General features: G+C 40.3%; 1 protein-coding gene across 1 annotated transcript; it reads right to left on the reverse strand.

Moving 5' to 3' along the window:
• Positions 1 to 1,246: 1,246 nt before the first annotated feature.
• opn8a (opsin 8, group member a) lies at positions 1,247 to 17,258 on the reverse strand. The gene is made up of 4 exons (XM_061092112.1): positions 17,186 to 17,258; positions 7,263 to 7,556; positions 5,739 to 6,064; positions 1,247 to 1,633 (listed from the first exon to the last, which is right to left on the reverse strand). Exons 1-4 carry the CDS (start codon positions 17,256 to 17,258, stop codon positions 1,247 to 1,249), a joined length of 1,080 nt encoding a protein of 359 aa, XP_060948095.1.
• Positions 17,259 to 17,922: the final 664 nt, after the last annotated feature.

Consider the following 17,922-nt stretch of genomic DNA (forward strand, 5'->3'; position numbering starts at 1 on the left):
TGGTGGAAAAGAATGCCTTTCCTTCTCAGATGCCTTCAGTCTCTGATGTGGAGTTCTGTTTGTGGACATGGAGGTGGCTCCCAACTCTAACAGGAAGGGGAGCAACGTCATGGTGGATAGCCATTGGATGCATATGAGTGAGGTCAACACTGATGTGGAGAACGTTGATGCTTGGCTCCTGGTGACCCTGAGAAGAGGCCTGAGATGTTCTCAGAGGACTCGTTGGGAAAGGAGTAGAGATGTCCCGGGTCAAAGTAAGTTAAGCTCTGCTGTGAAACTCGTCTAATTGCTGTTTAGTGGCCGATGGAAGGTCAGTATCAAGCACTTTGTGGTACAGTAGTCGAGTCTGGATGTTACACGAGTGTTTCTGCAGCAGTAGGTGAAAGTGGGGGTCGATGGCGGGCGGGGTGGAGTCGAGGATGACTCCAAGATTGCAGATTTGGGTGTAGGGGGGGCGACAATGGAGCCATCAATATCGAGTTTGGATTCCAGAGTGGGAGTCTGGGCCAATGATTACGATTTCTGATTTATTGAGGTTGATTCTTTTCGTCAATATCGTCAGCTTATCAGTGGAACTGGAGGCCATGGTGGTGGAGGATCTGTCCAAGTGCTAGCATGTAGATGATGAATAGGAGAGGACCAAGCACAGAACCCTGGGGGACATCATGTGTGAGAGGAACTGTGATGGATTTGCAGTTTTGATTGCGATGAATTGATGTGCCAGTAATGCCATGGGTGGTTTTGAGGCTTGTGATGAGTGTGGAATGGTTAATGGTGTCAAAAGCTGGAGGGCGAGGAGGATGAGGATGCCGATGGAAGCTGAGTTTGAGGAAAACAAAAGGGACCAGAACGATCCTGATTCATGATCCGACACCGTCGTTTAATAACTAAATACATTTGATGGTGAGTTTGTGTGAAAAGACAGACATTACTGTGGAGAGCAATCAAAATATTCAAAACAAAATCATCACTATAGTTATTTTTATTTGGATTTATTTATTCACTTGGGGGGGGGGGATTCTTCAACACAACACTAGAGCAATAGGTAGGGGGGACCCCCTGATTTCCACTGAGCAAGGTACATGTTCTAATGCTACATATACATACATATGAAAAAAAATTCACATAGCTCTGGTCAAAAAAATAAAAAAAATAATTCCCAAAACTCTTGAACTACATATTCCTTGAATGATGACTGAATAAAAAGGGTGAAAAGGGTGAAATAATAACTTAATCACACGCTCTATTAGCCTAAAGTCAGTATCTCACTTTGTCTGTGAGGAGCTTCCATCAGACTGATACAGTTTGCAACCACCCTATCTCCCAAAACGGTGCAGTCTGATCCATTCAGAGCTGTGATTTCCGTTTCCGCCCCCATGCTAGACGAACTGGCCTGATGGGTGCAGCAAAACCACAGCCTCTGGAGGCGCAGGGGCTCTTGCCAGACGGCACGCCTGAAGATGAAGTATATGAAAGGGTTGTACATGGTGGAGCTCTTGGCGAAGAGGCAGGGCAACAGGGTGATGAAAGGAGTCATCTGGCTCTGCTCCTGGGAGTGAAACATGCTCCAGTAACTCACAGCCACGTATGGGGTCCAGGCAATCAGGAAACCCAGGCTGATAGACACACCCATCTGAGATAAGAAGAGCACAAGAGAGAACAGTTGAAAGTGTTACTTCACCCCTAAGTTCTGACTGGATTGTCTCCCAATTAATTAATAAGAGGCTTCATGCCTCTGGAGTTATCTGACGGCCAAGACCACATTCGTCTCAAGCTGAGATTGCTGTGGTCTTGGCCGTCTTCGAGAGGATGAGCTCTGAATGGTAGAAGATGTGATGATTTAGAGGTTTATTTTCAGCAAGGATTTTAAAATGAGGGCAGGTTCTAGATTTCCACTCACAGTCAATGGTGGCAGGCAGCCCCCCCCCCCCCCCCCTTGATTAGAGGATGATAAACTTTTCAAATATATTGAAATATCGTGAAGTAGCAGCATCTCAAATGGTTGACTCTAGGTTAGGTGGAGAAAAACTGTCTTGGACCAAGACGGTTAATACACTGGGTGGCATTTTAACCCATAAATGTAGTTTAATTAAATTGATAATAAATGTAATATTAAATACTTTAAAGGGTTCAGTGTGTAAGATTAAGGTTAAAGGGATGCATTGGCAGAAATTGAATATCAAATAATCCTTGTGATGTTTTCACAAGGGTGTTTCATCTAAATTGTAAGAATTTCAAGAGCTCAAAAAAACACATTGAAGTGTTCAGTTTTCTCTTTTCAATCTGAACAAAAATCTAAACATTAATCGGACGGAGTCAAAAAATCTCTTTCTTTATGCTATGATAACCTAACAGGCTGCTAGCCTGCACTTGGTATTTCCCTGTTCATCATTACACTTTACAAAGATTAAGGAGTTCCTTCTTTGAATATTCCACGTCATCAGTATCTTCATCTTTACATCAAGGAATATGAATGAGATGAAATGATTACTTTCCAACCTGACCAGATGGTTTGTTACACACAACCATCTGAGGAGGCTTTGTTGGAATTTGTTGGAAAAGGGCATATACTTTCAATAATATCCTTGGCAGGTGATTGGATTAACCATCTATGACCTTCTAGTGTGGGTTTACCAAAGGCCGTTAGCAGGAGAGCGAAAACATCTTTTGCAGCGACAAAAACCTTCTTTCATCGCTCTTTGCTAGTTTTTTCAGTAAATAATATACAAGCAATATCCATGCTAACCTCTTTGGGAGCCACCTTTGTTGCTACTGCATATAAATATGGATGACATAGCAGCTTCCATAAAGTGAAGCCAAAGCATCTTTATGTCTAGGTATCTTTGGGTACCTGTCATAACTCAAACCTCCTCCATGTCACTTGAGTAGAACATTAACCAAACTAAAAAGTCAAATAAACTATACATTTTGCTCAAAGATTATTTCCGTCGTTTTCGTCGGTTCTTATCACACTGATGTATGTTTGAGTGCTCTTCCTGAATTTAGGTTTTAATTATTTATTACATCTTAAATAAATGGGGTGAAATGTCATGATTGACAGCTGAGACTTACTCATGATTTGTTGAGTGTGTGTATTAGCGGGACCTTGATACTGTGGCTCCACCCCCGTCCAAAGGTGCAAGATGTCAGCATTCATATCCAAAATATTTGTCAGTGATATTTCCACATGTTATACACTTGACTAACTATCAAAATTGTAAAATTCTATCGAAATTTTAAGAAGGTATTCAGTTTCTCCAATAGATTGTATATAAAAATGGATGACTCATCTCCACTAACTTCCTCTATACAGAAATTAAGCCAAAATATCTGGGAAAGGAATGATGACATCTTGCTATGAAGACGTAATTTAGAGCCAGCGAGGCGATCGGGAGATGGTGCTGCAGTAGCATGGAAGCTTCAGTTTATATAACTATGAGTAGGCACACAGTGGCTATAGAATAGTCTTGGTCAGATCAGAGCGGAACAGCTATAGGTTCAAGTTTCCTTGAGTGATCTGGGAGGAAAGAGCAATAGAGCGAAACAGACCTATAAAAAGCTTTAATTTTCTTTTCTCAAGTGGTTCCTTAAGTGAAAGCTGCCAATCAAAAAGCACTTAGTACTCCATATCCCTTTATGTGGAGCATTCAATTCAGCTGAAAGATCTGTGATCAAAGGGAACCTGGTAAAAGTCAATGGCACAGTTACAGATATGTTTTTTTCATTTGTATCCTCAGGGCATTTGCCGCTACACAATCAAACCTGTGTTAAGAGGAAACAATAACATTGATCCTCTGACCTTTAGTGCTGTGCTGAGCATGTTGATTTCCCTGCAGTAACATTTCCCTGCAGCCTGATCAAGCTGCAACTAGAGTTTTATAAAGACTTTAAAAATCAAGTTTGTATTAATCAATTGATTTTCATCTTGACAGCTTCAATCATCCACAGCATATCCAGCATCGCATTTAGACAACAGCAACATACTACTTCAGTCTTAATTATTAATTAATAGTCACAGCTTCAAATGAATTTGAGTAAAAAGTGTGTGTTACTATAAACATAACTGCTTATATGAGGTGTACTTTCGGGGCTTACAGATGACATTAACTTATCATCATTAACATTCCACATATCACCTCAACTAATGGAATTTAGCCGATAAGATCCATACTAACCAAGAGAGCATCCTACTATCAAGTAATCTGTGTGCAGCAGCATGTGTGGCTCATCCTCTGTGTCACAGACCTCTGCTGTAGTCCCCATATTACAAGATACATAAATGAGCCAAACAGCCACACTGGTCTTCCATTAGCAAACAAGTATTGTAAAAATAAAAAAAACATATCTATTATTTGTTAAATAACAACATAAAAATCTTGTTACACTGTAAAAGAAGATGCTATATTTAGGGTTGGGTACCGAGAACCGGTTCCAATATGGAACCGGTTCCAATACAACCGGTACCTACCCGGACCGAAATGCAACGGAGATTTCGGTGCCTCATTTCGGTGCCTGAGCCAATGGAAGACTGAGGTCCCCGCTCGTCCCGCCTCCTCACACTTCCACTCCTTCCTTCACGGGTAGCGGCGGCTCCCGCCGGGCCCCCGCGGGCGCGGCTGCCGGTGGACAGACTCCTGACAGGATAGGCTCCCGTGCAGGTGGTGGTGGGGGGGGGGGATCTCCTCGTCCCGGGACCGGCTCCGGGCGGGAGGAACGAAGACCACGCCGAGAAATGTTTCATAAAAGCGACCGCATTTTAGGGGGACGAAGGCGGGCCGAAGCCTGCCTGCGACATCCCCAGCCGCGGAGACACGGGGGTCTCTGAGTGATGGAAAAGCGACCCTCAGTCTTCATTTGGCTCAGGCACCGAAGTCAGAGTCACGAGTCAGAGTGTGTGTGTTTTGTATTTATTTTTATTTATTTAAGTATAGTGTAAACTTTTGTTAACAGTTCATATGTTATTCATAGTTTTAAGTTCAAAAGGGTTTTGTATTTATTCATATTTATAATCTACTTTATACAGTTAATATATTTGGCAATAAAAAAGCCTTTCTTAGTCAAGTATCGTTTTGTGCACTTTTTTGAAAAAATTATCGGTTCAGGCACCGTTTAGGCACCGGTATCGTTTTAAAAGTATCGGTTAGGAACCGGTATCGGATAAAAACCAAACGATACCCATCCCTAGCTATATTACGTGTGACCTGGAATATGTTTAAAGGGATAGTTCACTCAAAAATGAAAAATTATTTCATTACATCCGGTAGGAGGATATCAGACCTTTAGGCAGCAAACGCTGTGGAAAAGACGCTGTTTCGAGTCCAATTTGACTGTCGGGGCTTACGCACACTTGGATGACAACACACAAGTAGTTTTTCTTTCCTTTTTGGTTGAAGACATGATCACCAGTTACTTCAATTGTAGTGGATTTGGCTACAACGCTGTTTAACCCTGTAACTCTAAAAGTGTTTTGTGGACTCAAACACTTCACTCACCCCTTCTTCGGCATAGTGGGCAGGCGATAATGGGTGCATTTTCATTTTTCTGTGAATTATCCTTTTACAATTATAAAGCGCTGGAACTTATTACACATGCATGCCTGTTGTCTTTATTTACAACTACTGACTAAGCACACTTAACAAGTATTTACAAGTGATAGAAGTAAAAAAAAACTGCGTTACTCTTACAAAGACTTGAGGTTATTCCAGACAGAAAACTGAATCTGATCATCTGATACTTACCAGGGTGATTTTCTTCTCAACATTACCGTGTTGAAAATCATTGCTCCGGATAGATTGGTAGGCTCTGTGCAACTTCCAGGCGATACCGAAATAGGTGAAGATGATGACCAGAGAGGGGAGGAATGTGCAGAGAACAGACAGAGTCACGATGAAGGTGGAATGGTTTAGGGAACTCCTGTAGCCGGTCCAGTCGATGGAGCAGGCGAGTCCAAACGGCTCTGGGCCGTAGCTTCCCCAGCCGAGCAAAGGCAACAAGGCCCACAGGCCAGCGTACAGCCAGATCCCACTGATCACCATGTACACTGTCCGCCTCTGGAACTTGATACCTGTACAGGGACCAGAGACATGTTTTAACTTCAATGCTATACAACCAGCACAGCTCCCACTAGACCACATGCACCTTAAATATATCTCACTCAGTTTTTCAACCGATTTAACTGTGCGATAATCATTTGCCATCTGTATAATTTCAATATCATCTATATGAATTACTGTTTTCTTTTCTTTTCTTTGTACCTATTTATTTCAATTTATACTTCCTTGTGTTTAAGTTGTGTTTTTACTAAGTTATTACTTCCCTGGTTAATTATTATTTTCTTAGATAGTTATCAGTTATTAAACACTATTTCATTTTATCTTATCTTATCTTCAGCATATTAACTACACGGCTTTATCATTTGTACAGATACTGTTTAACTCTCATAAAGCATAAACAGCAAATACAGCCGGTATCAATTGTGTTCAACACCTCTTCCATTGGCACTGCACATAAACAAGGAATCTGCATGTGTTAGTGGAATCCGAAGCAGTATAATTCAGTCAGACACTTATCAGAGAACAGAATCCTCCAGCAGTGAGAATGGAGGAGGGGCTAATCCTCACACAAACACAGAGCGTTAAATCAACAATACCATAGCTGAGAGGTGAGGTGGGAGGCTGTACAACCATGATGCTGCATAAATAACCCGATACTGAGACAGAGGTTTGTCAAATTTGTGAGATAACAAACTAGATTTTTCTTTACTGATTCTCCTTAGTTACAAAACGATATATATGCAGTTCTCTCTATGGTGAGATACAAGGATATTCAATCTGACAATAACATTCTTTTCTGCATGTACCCCAGGTCTGAGCATTGAATATGTTGCATGCTTGGTATGCAAAGCCAATAAGCATCACTTTAAATGTCAATTACTGCCTGAGAGAAACAAAGCCCAGAGGGTCTTAAGGACAGTCACCCAAGATTCTGATGTAATTTGTTCAGTCTTAATGATAACATATTCTCAGTGGTAATCGTGGTAATCCTTGACGATGCTCGATGAAAGATCATGAAGGATTAGCATCAGCGAAGGTTTTTGGGTTCACAAATGAAAAGGCTTTATTCACCTGTTGATCTCCAGGTTTCCATCAGAGGTAAATCCCTGTGACCTTTGAATGAATTGACTATTTCCTTATACTTTTGAAGTAAGAATGCCAAATGGTAATCAACTCCCCCCCCCGAGAGCCTGTCTGAGATTGCGCTACCTGTCTCGGGTGGACTTCCTGTCACCAGATACCTGACCATCCCCATCATAGCCAGTGTCATGATGCTGGTTATACTGAAGATCATGCCCATCAGGCCGTAGTAGAGGCAGGAGGCGTCGCCACCGATCCAGGCGTGGTTAAAGGCAGATGCGATGGACAGAGGATACATGCTGAGGGCCATGCCAATGTCCGTGATGGCTAAGTTCACCGTCAGCAGCTCAGGAGCTTTGATTAAAGTGAGGCGACGCGCCACGCTGACCAGGACGGCGGCGTTCCCCACGATGGATAGCACAGCTGCCAAGATATCAAATAAAAATCATTGTTATTCAATTATTCCCAGTTGGATCCATCATCACCAGAAAGACCGCTCTAGGTCACGCTCGTAGAAAGCCAACGATCGCTTCTCACACTGTCACCAATCAGCAACCAATTCCATGTGATTATTGATAACAGTTATATCAGATCTGAATGCCAACAGCATCATTAGCAATAATGGCTCCACATCTGCTTCCTGTAACTATGTGATCCCGTTCTCGCCTTTCCTCTCAGCAAAGGTCACTGCTCTAGTCAGCCATCGCATGGAACAAGTGATTCAATAATCCTAATAACGTGAAGCGAATGTGCTTCAGTAATGTGATCGACTGAGACACCTTCAATAGGGATATCGTGTACGGAGTGTCTTTGCTGTCAATAATAACTTCCATTTTGGGTGCAGATATATGTTACTGCCAGTGGGTGCTCTTCACAGTTGACCACACAACCTCCAAATCTTAACGCTATCCATGGGCCACAACAACTACTAGATATTCCAATTGGGTTAGTTTCACTCAAGATTGTTGTTTCCTTCGTAAAGGTGCGAGATTGGACGATCTGTCATGACACTGAATGGTTGTTAGGGTTTGGAACAGGTGACTGACAGAGATGGGAAGTTAAAAAACACAAATACTTTGTTACTGCACTTCTACTTCCAGCATTTCAACACAAATATCTGTATTTTCTACTCCTCACATTTTCAAAACAGGCATTTTTTTTTTGTTTTGAGGGAGAATTCTCTTTTTTTTATTTTGCAGCAATACAATGATCATGTTATCAAAAATGTCTTGTTTTAACCTGTTTTTAGTTCGTTGTTTTTTATTTGAAGTAGTGGTTTTGAATTTAATAGTCTTTACACCTTACTAATTTGAGTCTCAGGTTGCTTTGTATATACGTATACATCTAGTACATTTCAGAGTCTGTGCTTTTATACTTGGGTAAAGAGGTTGAATCAGTACTACTCCTTTTTTTTGCCCAAGTACCTGTATTTCTACTTAACTGAAGAATGTGTGTACATTTGCTGACAGAGAAAAAAGTCTGGACTGTATGCTGGCACATGTGGGTGCTGGGCATCCTCTGTGGGTCCTTGAGCCATGAGGCACCCACAGAAAAGAAACCTATGAAGCCAATACGGCAGCAGTTCTATGCCGCAGAGACCAGTCAGGATTAAAACAAGGTGATTCACGGTAAAAAACAATAAAAACTGATTCCCTGTCTCAAGGATTTTATTTATGGTTTAATCCCGTCCTTCATAAATATTACACCTGTAGACAACAGACGACGAACCTTGGTTCTGCTAGATATATATTATATCCTATATTCTTCACAGCACTGTCGGACTGAGCCGCTTTTACAACACTTGTGTAACATCTTTTGCTATTCTGCCGACCTCAGCCGCTGTGGGCTTATCCTCCTCCCTTCGTTGTCACACCACGCTCGGTCAACTCCAAACACTGTCAAGCTCTGAGTGGTGCGACGAGGCTGGCTGCTTCTGAGATATTGAGACTGGTACAACCAGCGATAATGAATGTTCTGCTGTTTACCTTTTACCATGGCTGGCCCCATACCACAAGAGACACTTGTATAATAATGTATAATTTTGTGCTATGTATAATCCACACTGAAATAGGCAAACAGGGTGGTTGTAACAATGCTGTTATTCAAAAATATGAAGTCTGATTAGGTTACTGGGTTCCACAAGTTTATACTGAATCTCTTCTTCAGTTTTAAGCCGATTACAAATGAAATGTAATAGATTACAAGTCCGGAAAGTGGTTTATTTTATTAATGTGCAGCAGAGTGCATACAGTGGATGGGACTCTAAAAATAGGAACAGTATGGGACCATTAATTACAAAATTACTGCGGCTGTCCATTCCATTAGAGAGATTGGTCCGTGTGCTCTGGGTTCAACCCATAATACCTCTCTCTGACATAAGCTGATGGGAATTTGATTGATACAACATGCAATATTGTTCTGGCAGGTGTTCCTTTTTAAATAGTCCTTTTAATCTGTGAAAAAGCGTATGAGATGTTTGTCCTCTTGGAGGAACCAATAGAAATGTGTCATTCATAGCTTATTCATGACCTACACATCAATAACACAATAAGAGCAGGAATATGATGACATAAATAAATACTTTGACGGTGATTGCTGAATATGATGAATCTGTTTCTTGTGCATGTCGATATTTCAACATTTTGCTCCTTTTTGTTATCGCAGCTGATGTGAAAGAAGTTGTCACAGTGACGGCTGTTGCACTGTGGGAACCAGCGGTGACACATTCGTTACAGTGCATTCAACCTCACACGTAAAGATAAGGAAAATAATGACAGCCTATCTACTGTTGTCGTATTTGAGGTATTTGATGTGATGTCAGACAAGAGCTTACATTTCTATTCACATGTCTGCAGCTCTATACTTTCTTTAATCCGACTGCATCTCCTCAGTTGATGGAGTGCTCTTTCATCGGCCCTGCTTCTGTACCTCCCAGACAGCTGCCACCTGGACTGATGACACTCTCACGCTACCCTGCTGCACTCCAGCTGCATTGGGGATTTACACAACATTACATAATGTATATAACATCAAACAAAAACAAATTAAAACCAGATTTCAAGGATTAGACATGAATCTGCATGATTTTTACAGGCAGATTAATTAATCAAATAGAAAATGCACTGAGAAAAAATTTGTTGGTTTTCTTGCACACTACAATAGTACAAGAGGTTAGTTCCAAAATATAAAGGAATTGTGCATTTTGTGATAAAAGCATGAAATTTGGTACACTTATAGCCAAAGGCACTCTCAAAAGATTTGGATGTGGAGCCATCATGAATTTTCAACATGGCGCCCATGGCAGCCATTTTTCAAAATGTCTGCCAGCAACAACTGTTTTCTTATGAATGATGGATTTAATATGATATTTCAGACTTATTTACCATTCATACTACTTGGTAAATGTGTTTGGATAGTGGAACATTTTCATTGAAAATTCAAAATGGCCGCCAACTGGTTAGATATGGATGATCTCTATGTATAATTATACATTTATCTTGATGCAGAATTTGATTTGGGAACTTTGGAATTTCTAAGAATCTTCTTTCTATCTCAAAATACTCATGTTAAGCAAGGGAAACCTAGGGTCTATCACAGGGAAGACCAGTCACACTCGCCTTCACAGACACAAAGGGCTGTGCACTGTAAGTGGGATTTTTTGCATTTACACTGCCCAACACAACCTTTCTTGCATTTGCATGAGACAAGTTCATAACTTGACTGGCCTGCATCTGGTAGGCATGTCCAGAAGGGTTCATAGTCCCCCTCAGGTGACTTTGACCAGCCCCAGCGCGCACCCGATTGTCCAATTGGAAGGTTGCAGCCTCATGAAGGCCTTCATTGCCAGCAGGCTGTTTACAAAAAAACAGATGTCTTCCTGTCTCATTTCAGGAGTCCGGATCGGTTGGGACCTTCTGAGTTTCGATTCTGACTGTTGATCAGGACATTCACCCGAAGCTCGCTTTTTTGCTCTTTGCAACTTGGTTTCGTTGTACTTCAGCCTGCATTGTGATGGTATTGTGCTTTGTTTGCAATCATGGCAGCTTCAATACCATGGCCCTCATCCAGTCTTCCAATTGACAACGTTGAAGAGAGCTGACCAAGTTCATGAAACTGGATTAACTGCTCCGCAAGTGAAGTGTATCCACTCCCCTTGTCTGCTTGCGTGGACTGCAAAGGACATCTCAATGCCTCTGCCGTGTGCTCTTGGCATATAATGCAGAGATTCCAGTCAGTCTTGGCTGTGCAAGATGTTGATGGTCCTTGACCATCAAAATTCACAAGCTGGAACTTCTTCGACATTTTGTCAGGTAAGAAAAACAATGTCTGCAGTAAAGGCAGAGGGGTTATCCTTTTACCACCTTTTACTACAGGGAAACACATTCAAGTATGGGATACAACTAGGTTCAGATAACATTACCCTACACCTAGCCCGATCGTTCATCCAGTACCATTTAATTCCTGTGCGATCTGTACACCATCCGGGTAACTATATGAAAATCATATAAAGCCCCGTTACCCTTGGCTCGGCTCTCCCGCGCTGGCACATCCTGTCCATTCAGGTGCGGCTATCTAACTACATCTAACTCTGTAAGCTAAGCAGATGTGGGCCTAGAATTAGATAGCATTTAGGAAACTAAACTACACTACCACTTAACTTACACCACAACTAGCACATTAAATACAGATAAGGGCAATGGATGGGTTTTCCAAAGGAAAAAAGCATGTTCTTAGCCTACGCACGTGCTTTGTGCCCATTGTGATGCATGGGCACGTGCGTAGGCTAAGTACGTGCTTTTTTCCTTTGGGAAACCCATAAGAGGAGTGTGTTTAGCTGGCACTGAACCCCATGCTGAGTTTCACAGCAGTGGTGTCACCAGTGTGCCCTGGTTGTGCTTCAACATCCACTCTATTACTTTTTTTTTTTTCTTTTTTTTTTTTTCATTGGGTAACATTTCAATTACAATAAAATAGATGATAGTGTACTTGAAATTATAGATTTAATTTCAGAAATATGGCTGCCATCTTGTTGTAGGTGACCAGTGGTCACCAAGTGTGACTATTGTGGTCACCATTTCTGAGTTAGAAGGAAGCTTCTGGCCAATTGTAAAGTTCCAAATTTGAATTCTGCACAAAGAAAAGGAAATAAAAAATAATACTGGTTTGACACCGAGATCACCCATATCAGACAGTCATAAAAGTGATGGCTGCAATCTTGAAGATGTCAGCCATCTTGAATATTTAATGACAAATTTAGATTATCCAAAAGACATTTACCAAGTACTATGTATGGTAAATAAGCCTGACACATCATATTATGTCCATCATTCATAAGCGAACAGTTGTTACTGACAGCCATTTTGAAAGATGGCTGCCATGGGCGCCATTTTGAAAATTCATGGTGGCTCCATATCCAAATCTTTTGAGAATGCCTTTGGCTATAAGTGTACCAAATTTCATGCTTTTATCACAAAATGCACGATCGTTCTGGTTACCAGCTGCACTACAAGAACAAAATCAGATCACTACAAGCCCATAGATACACAAACAAAAGGCAAGCCTGTACGCAATATCTTGCACATCATGAGTGATTTGTCTGACCAGCTGATGAATACAACTCCATTACTAAATCAGATATTGCTTCTGCACCATATTGTATGGATCTTCAGCTGAACAAAACCTTCAAAAGAGATGGTCAGCTACTGGCAGCCAGGGTAAAATCTTAATAAGGAGAAGCAGCACAGCACTGGAACCAGTTTCCATTGCATTTGTTTAAATGCCTGTAACTAAACTATTTTACAAAATCCAAAGCCAAATCATTATTTTGTTAAATTTTTTGGCAATTTCTCTCTATTTAACTTGTATTATTCAAGTCCTTCAACTTATTTCTTTGTAAATTTGTATATAGATTTATCCTTTTTATTTATATCACCTCTCTCCATCTCTCTTGTTCTGCTCATCAAAATCTTTTCTATTTTGTTTAAAATTAGCTTCAAACCTTAATTTTGTCTCTGTGTTGTTTAATGTCCCTGTACAGCACATTGAATTTAAAGTGTATGAAATGTGCTTTATAAATAAAACTGCCCTGTCTTGCCTCTGGTAAATGCGGATTTTCACATACTATAGTGATTTGCGGCTGATGTACAGATCCAACAAAAAATATATTGTATGTATATTTGATTTGATTTGCGTTGAGTGAGACCCAATTGAGTGGTGTAACATTCTTTGTCTGTAAATTTACAGTATTTTTGTGCTGGCTAGTGGCTACACTTTATGCATTCAAATATTCACTGTACTACAGTGGTGAACTAAGGGTCGTTCCCAGATGCCTCCAGTAGGGGGAGTTTAATGAGCTCCAGCTGCGTCACACGCTACAAGCAGAGAACTGTTTGCGTCATTGTAGTAAATGAATCCCACTGTTTTCAGGTATGAATCCGTTTTATTAATCAATTAAATGAATTAAAGAGTTGTTAAGTGACACTTTTAGTCTATGATAGGGTTCGTGTTTTGTGAAGTAATCAGGTTTTACAGCTAACTTTAAAATGCTATCTGTGCTGACCACAGGGTAACTAGCTAATGGTAAACTGAAGCTAAACTATTAGCTAGCTAGTAGTTGTTGTGTAGGTTGTGTGGTTTCTGGCTAGTTTTATTAGTGTGAGTCTATACATAATTACACAGTATGCAGATTTAGGTTGGCTAATATTTTGTGATACCGTTTTTACTTGTTGCATTAGTTTGTGTAGTATATGTTCATGTATGTACGCTTTAGCCTACTCTATCATAACGTAAAAATAATTATGATTTATTTTCTAAAACATTGCAATCCAGCTTTACTAATATTTTGTGATACTATTTAAGTTATTGAATATGTTAAATATATTGGGAGTTCAAATGTAAATTTCTGTGTTCATTGATCAATATTAGCATATTTGATGGCTGCTTATTTGTTTATTTTCAAAGGTTTTTGTTGTTGCATTATTTTGTTTAATATATTGGAAATATATATGGAATTTATTTATTATAATGTCGATTTCAGTATTTATTGAGCAATATTAGCCTGTTTAACTGCTACTTATTTATTTTGGACAGCAGTCATATCATATTAGCATAACGTTGTGAGATTTACATGATTTACCTTGGCCTCTCTACCGCTGCTTGGATTGAAAAACAAGTACCAGTTCTCTAAACCCTCTATAACCTAAAGTTCTCCTTTTATTCGTGTGCGGTCTGAATTTTGCTCTACTGCTCTGCATGAAATACATCTACATTAAAATTCATGAGGACCACATGTGCAAGTAATTCTTTTTTTCTGAAAGGAAAGAAAATCTGTAAATTTCCTTCACAGCTTGAAGTGCAGTGTAATATATGGTTGAAGGATACAGGCTTTTTAATGTAGTCGCCGGCTGTGCATATAGGTGTACTTCAAGCATTTGAAAATAGGAAATTAACTGGCCAGGGGGTCAATCGCAATCTTTAGTTGATTTTCTTTTACCTTTCACTCCAGATCACAAAGCCGGTAGTGGACCGATGCTTTCGCTATGGCGCCGGGTCATTTAATGTGATTTAGCTCGTGACAAAACTGAGGGAAGTGGAACGACATTGATTGGAGTGTAAACGTGAAGAGTCATGAGCCGTTCAAGGAAAACAAAGAGACACCAGTAGCAGAGGAACTGAGGTGATGGATCGTCATTTTGAGGTCAATAAACCACACACACACACACACACACACACACACACACACACACATACACACACACACGATCATGATAACATCCATGTTTCCCCTTCCCCTAAGTGTGTGTCGACTGAGCCACTCAAAAAGTTCAACAGTTCAAACCATTCATGCACATTCTGCTAAGTTGTCCATCTGAAGGCTGCATAAGCAAGAGCAGTATTCAAATCTAATCGCAAGTGTCTTTCTGAGGACAGACTTTCTCTCAGTTTCATCTTGTTGATCATCCCTAACCATCGAATGTATTTGTCTTACTGACTAACCACTTCACTTCCACAGAATGATCAGACGTTTAAACTGCATAGTATCCCTCTTCTTCATTTTTTTTTTAAGCGCACTTAAGCCACCATATCCAGGATTCTTGAAACAGGCTCATGCAGGTCTCAGAAGCAAGGATATAATCACAGAAATTAGGATGTGTTCAAAAATAGAACAGGGAGGCTTCGAAACCCAGATAATATCCAGGATACTTGTGTGCAGGCACGTGCACAGATAGACCCCTACTGGTGCTCAAGCACCAGCCCTTTTGCCCTGGATGAGAAAAGTGCCCTTCTGCTGGAGCCCAATTTTTCATTCATTAATTTCTCTCATCAATTCCCCCCAAATGTGTTTTGATGTCTGACGGGGCATTTATTTGAGTTCTTGTGAGAATTTCGCCCGGACATGCTCAGCGGCGGTCCCAAGCCCCCGCTGGCCCCTCCCTCCTCCTCCTCATGCAGCTGAGGGCCAAACGTCTGCAGCCACCTCTCCTCTGACCCGCAGCATCAGACAAACAGGTAATGACGCTGTGTGTGCAATCCCCTGACGTTGTTTGGTGATAAATTAACCACAACATTAGCGCCGCTGAAAACATTACGTCGCAACTGGTCCGACGTTTCATTAAAAATAAAAAAAATAAAAACTCAAGAAATCCGTGATTTCAAAGCCTTGTCCAGCTGTTTACTGACGTTTGTTATGTTTAATGAAGGGAGAGAGATACAAGCAGACAGACAGACAGGCAGGCAGACAGGCAGAAAGGCAGGCAGACAGACAGACAGGCAGGCAGGCAGAGAATTAAAGGCAGTTTTAATGTTCTACAAATTAGACAAGTTCACTAGTTTGTTTCATTTAAAATCGTAATTATTGAAATGAAAGGTAGGTCTTAAGTTGAGCTACATGACAGTCTGTTGAGGTATATTGTGGTATATTATTAGTGTAATGCTGCTTATACTTTCACTCTGTCAGAAAACAGTAAACAAAAATGTGTGTGTACTGTGTTGTCAGCTTTATAGAGATTATGTTAGTCACTCTTAATTATTATGCACAACATTGATTTATTTCATTTACAAAATTTGCATCATAATGCCAAGAAAAGAGAGATTCTAAAAGCAGAAGGACAGGGAACTGCAACAAGCAGCTCAGGGTAGCAGCTCTCTTTTATATTGGATCAGGCCATCAACTAGTAAAACAAATGAGGGAGAATCAGTAAGTTTTTTTTAATTTATTATTATTGTAAATAATTTTGGCAATGGTTGCCCTTTTTTTTTGGTTTGAGCACCTGCCCCCCAAAATGTCTGTGCACGTGCCTGCTTGTGTGTGTATATCCACCTACTGTATTTCCGCACATACATCTTCAGGCAGCTCAAAGTCACTATTTCATTTCAAACATCGTTACCTTGAGACAAACATAATGGCTTGGTAGGAGGTAGAGTGGGTCGGTGATTCGATCTCAGTCACCCCCATTATGGGTCCTGAAGTGTCCTTGGGCAAGACACTGAATGCAAAACTGTCCCTGTCGTCTGTAACACTACTGTGTGATTAGAAAGAGTGCTGCACATCGATGCCCTGTGGGAATGTGTGTGTGAATAGATGAATGGCAAAACTGTACTAAGAAAAGCATTGAGTGGACATTGAGACTAGAAAAACACTATAAATACAGAGCATTTAGAAAATCTTTAAAGTATGTCACTGTTTGAAGTGATGATTCAATGATTTAATGTGTTTGTTGTAGAGACTGTGTCATCTAAAAGAAACATACCATAGCCAAACCATTAAACTGAGTTTCTTTTCAGTTTTAATGTTATAGAAACAAAATATCACGCAAATACAAATATATTACATTCATAGCAGCTCATACGATCACAACAGGCAAATTGTGAACTGATATCATACCTCAAGATTTTATATTCTGACATCCTGTGACAAGCGCAAGCAAACCAACACTCTCTAGAGGCTTATTTAAGTAAATATTTCTCATTAGTCGCTATCAGGTCCATGCCTGTGTCACTTCCCGCTACAGTCAACACACATTTACATTAAATTAAATAAGCACTGTACTTACCAATTATGACCAGATACATCCCCGCCCAGAAATCAACAGTAGGTGACAGTTTGGACGTGTATCTATCCTCCATGCTAGACCAGTCAGTGGTAAAGTAAAAACCCACGGATACAAATTAAAACCTAGTCTGTATCCAACCGCATGAAAATTCTAGAAGCCTGAGTGTGCTGCTTCCTGCCTCTTCATATTCCGTCTGACACCTAAAACACATGCACCAACTCCTGAAGCCCTTCAATCCTGCTATATACCAACTGCAAACCCCCCCTCCACACACAGACACGCTGCTAATGCAGATTATAATTACTAACAACAATCACTTCACTGTATGTTTCGCTCATCCATGAAAAAATACTCCACATGCACACACACACTCAAAATTTGTAATTACACGACATGACCTTGGCTCTAGCAAAGTATGGAAAAAGCAAATAATTAAAAACATAAATTTGCTTTAAACCTTTATGTTAATTAATATGTAAAACTGCAAGTTACTGAAATAAATGATCAACTCTGCTCATAACACCATTTTGTAGCTTGAATGAAAAGGAAGATGTAGGCTTCATGTTGTATGGTGTTTTAGATTGAAGATTGAATAAAAGGAGAAAAATAATGGGATTGATATCTTAGTCGGGAGGATTTATTGGGCTAATCAGGTCACTGTGTCTGCCAATGATTATAATGTTTACATTACATACCTACATACATAAAAAACGACCTGTGTTGTACAGGTCAATTTT

The sequence above is a fragment of the Limanda limanda genome, chromosome 18 (genome assembly GCF_963576545.1).
Source record: "Limanda limanda chromosome 18, fLimLim1.1, whole genome shotgun sequence".
NCBI classification, from domain to species: domain Eukaryota; kingdom Metazoa; phylum Chordata; class Actinopteri; order Pleuronectiformes; family Pleuronectidae; genus Limanda; species Limanda limanda.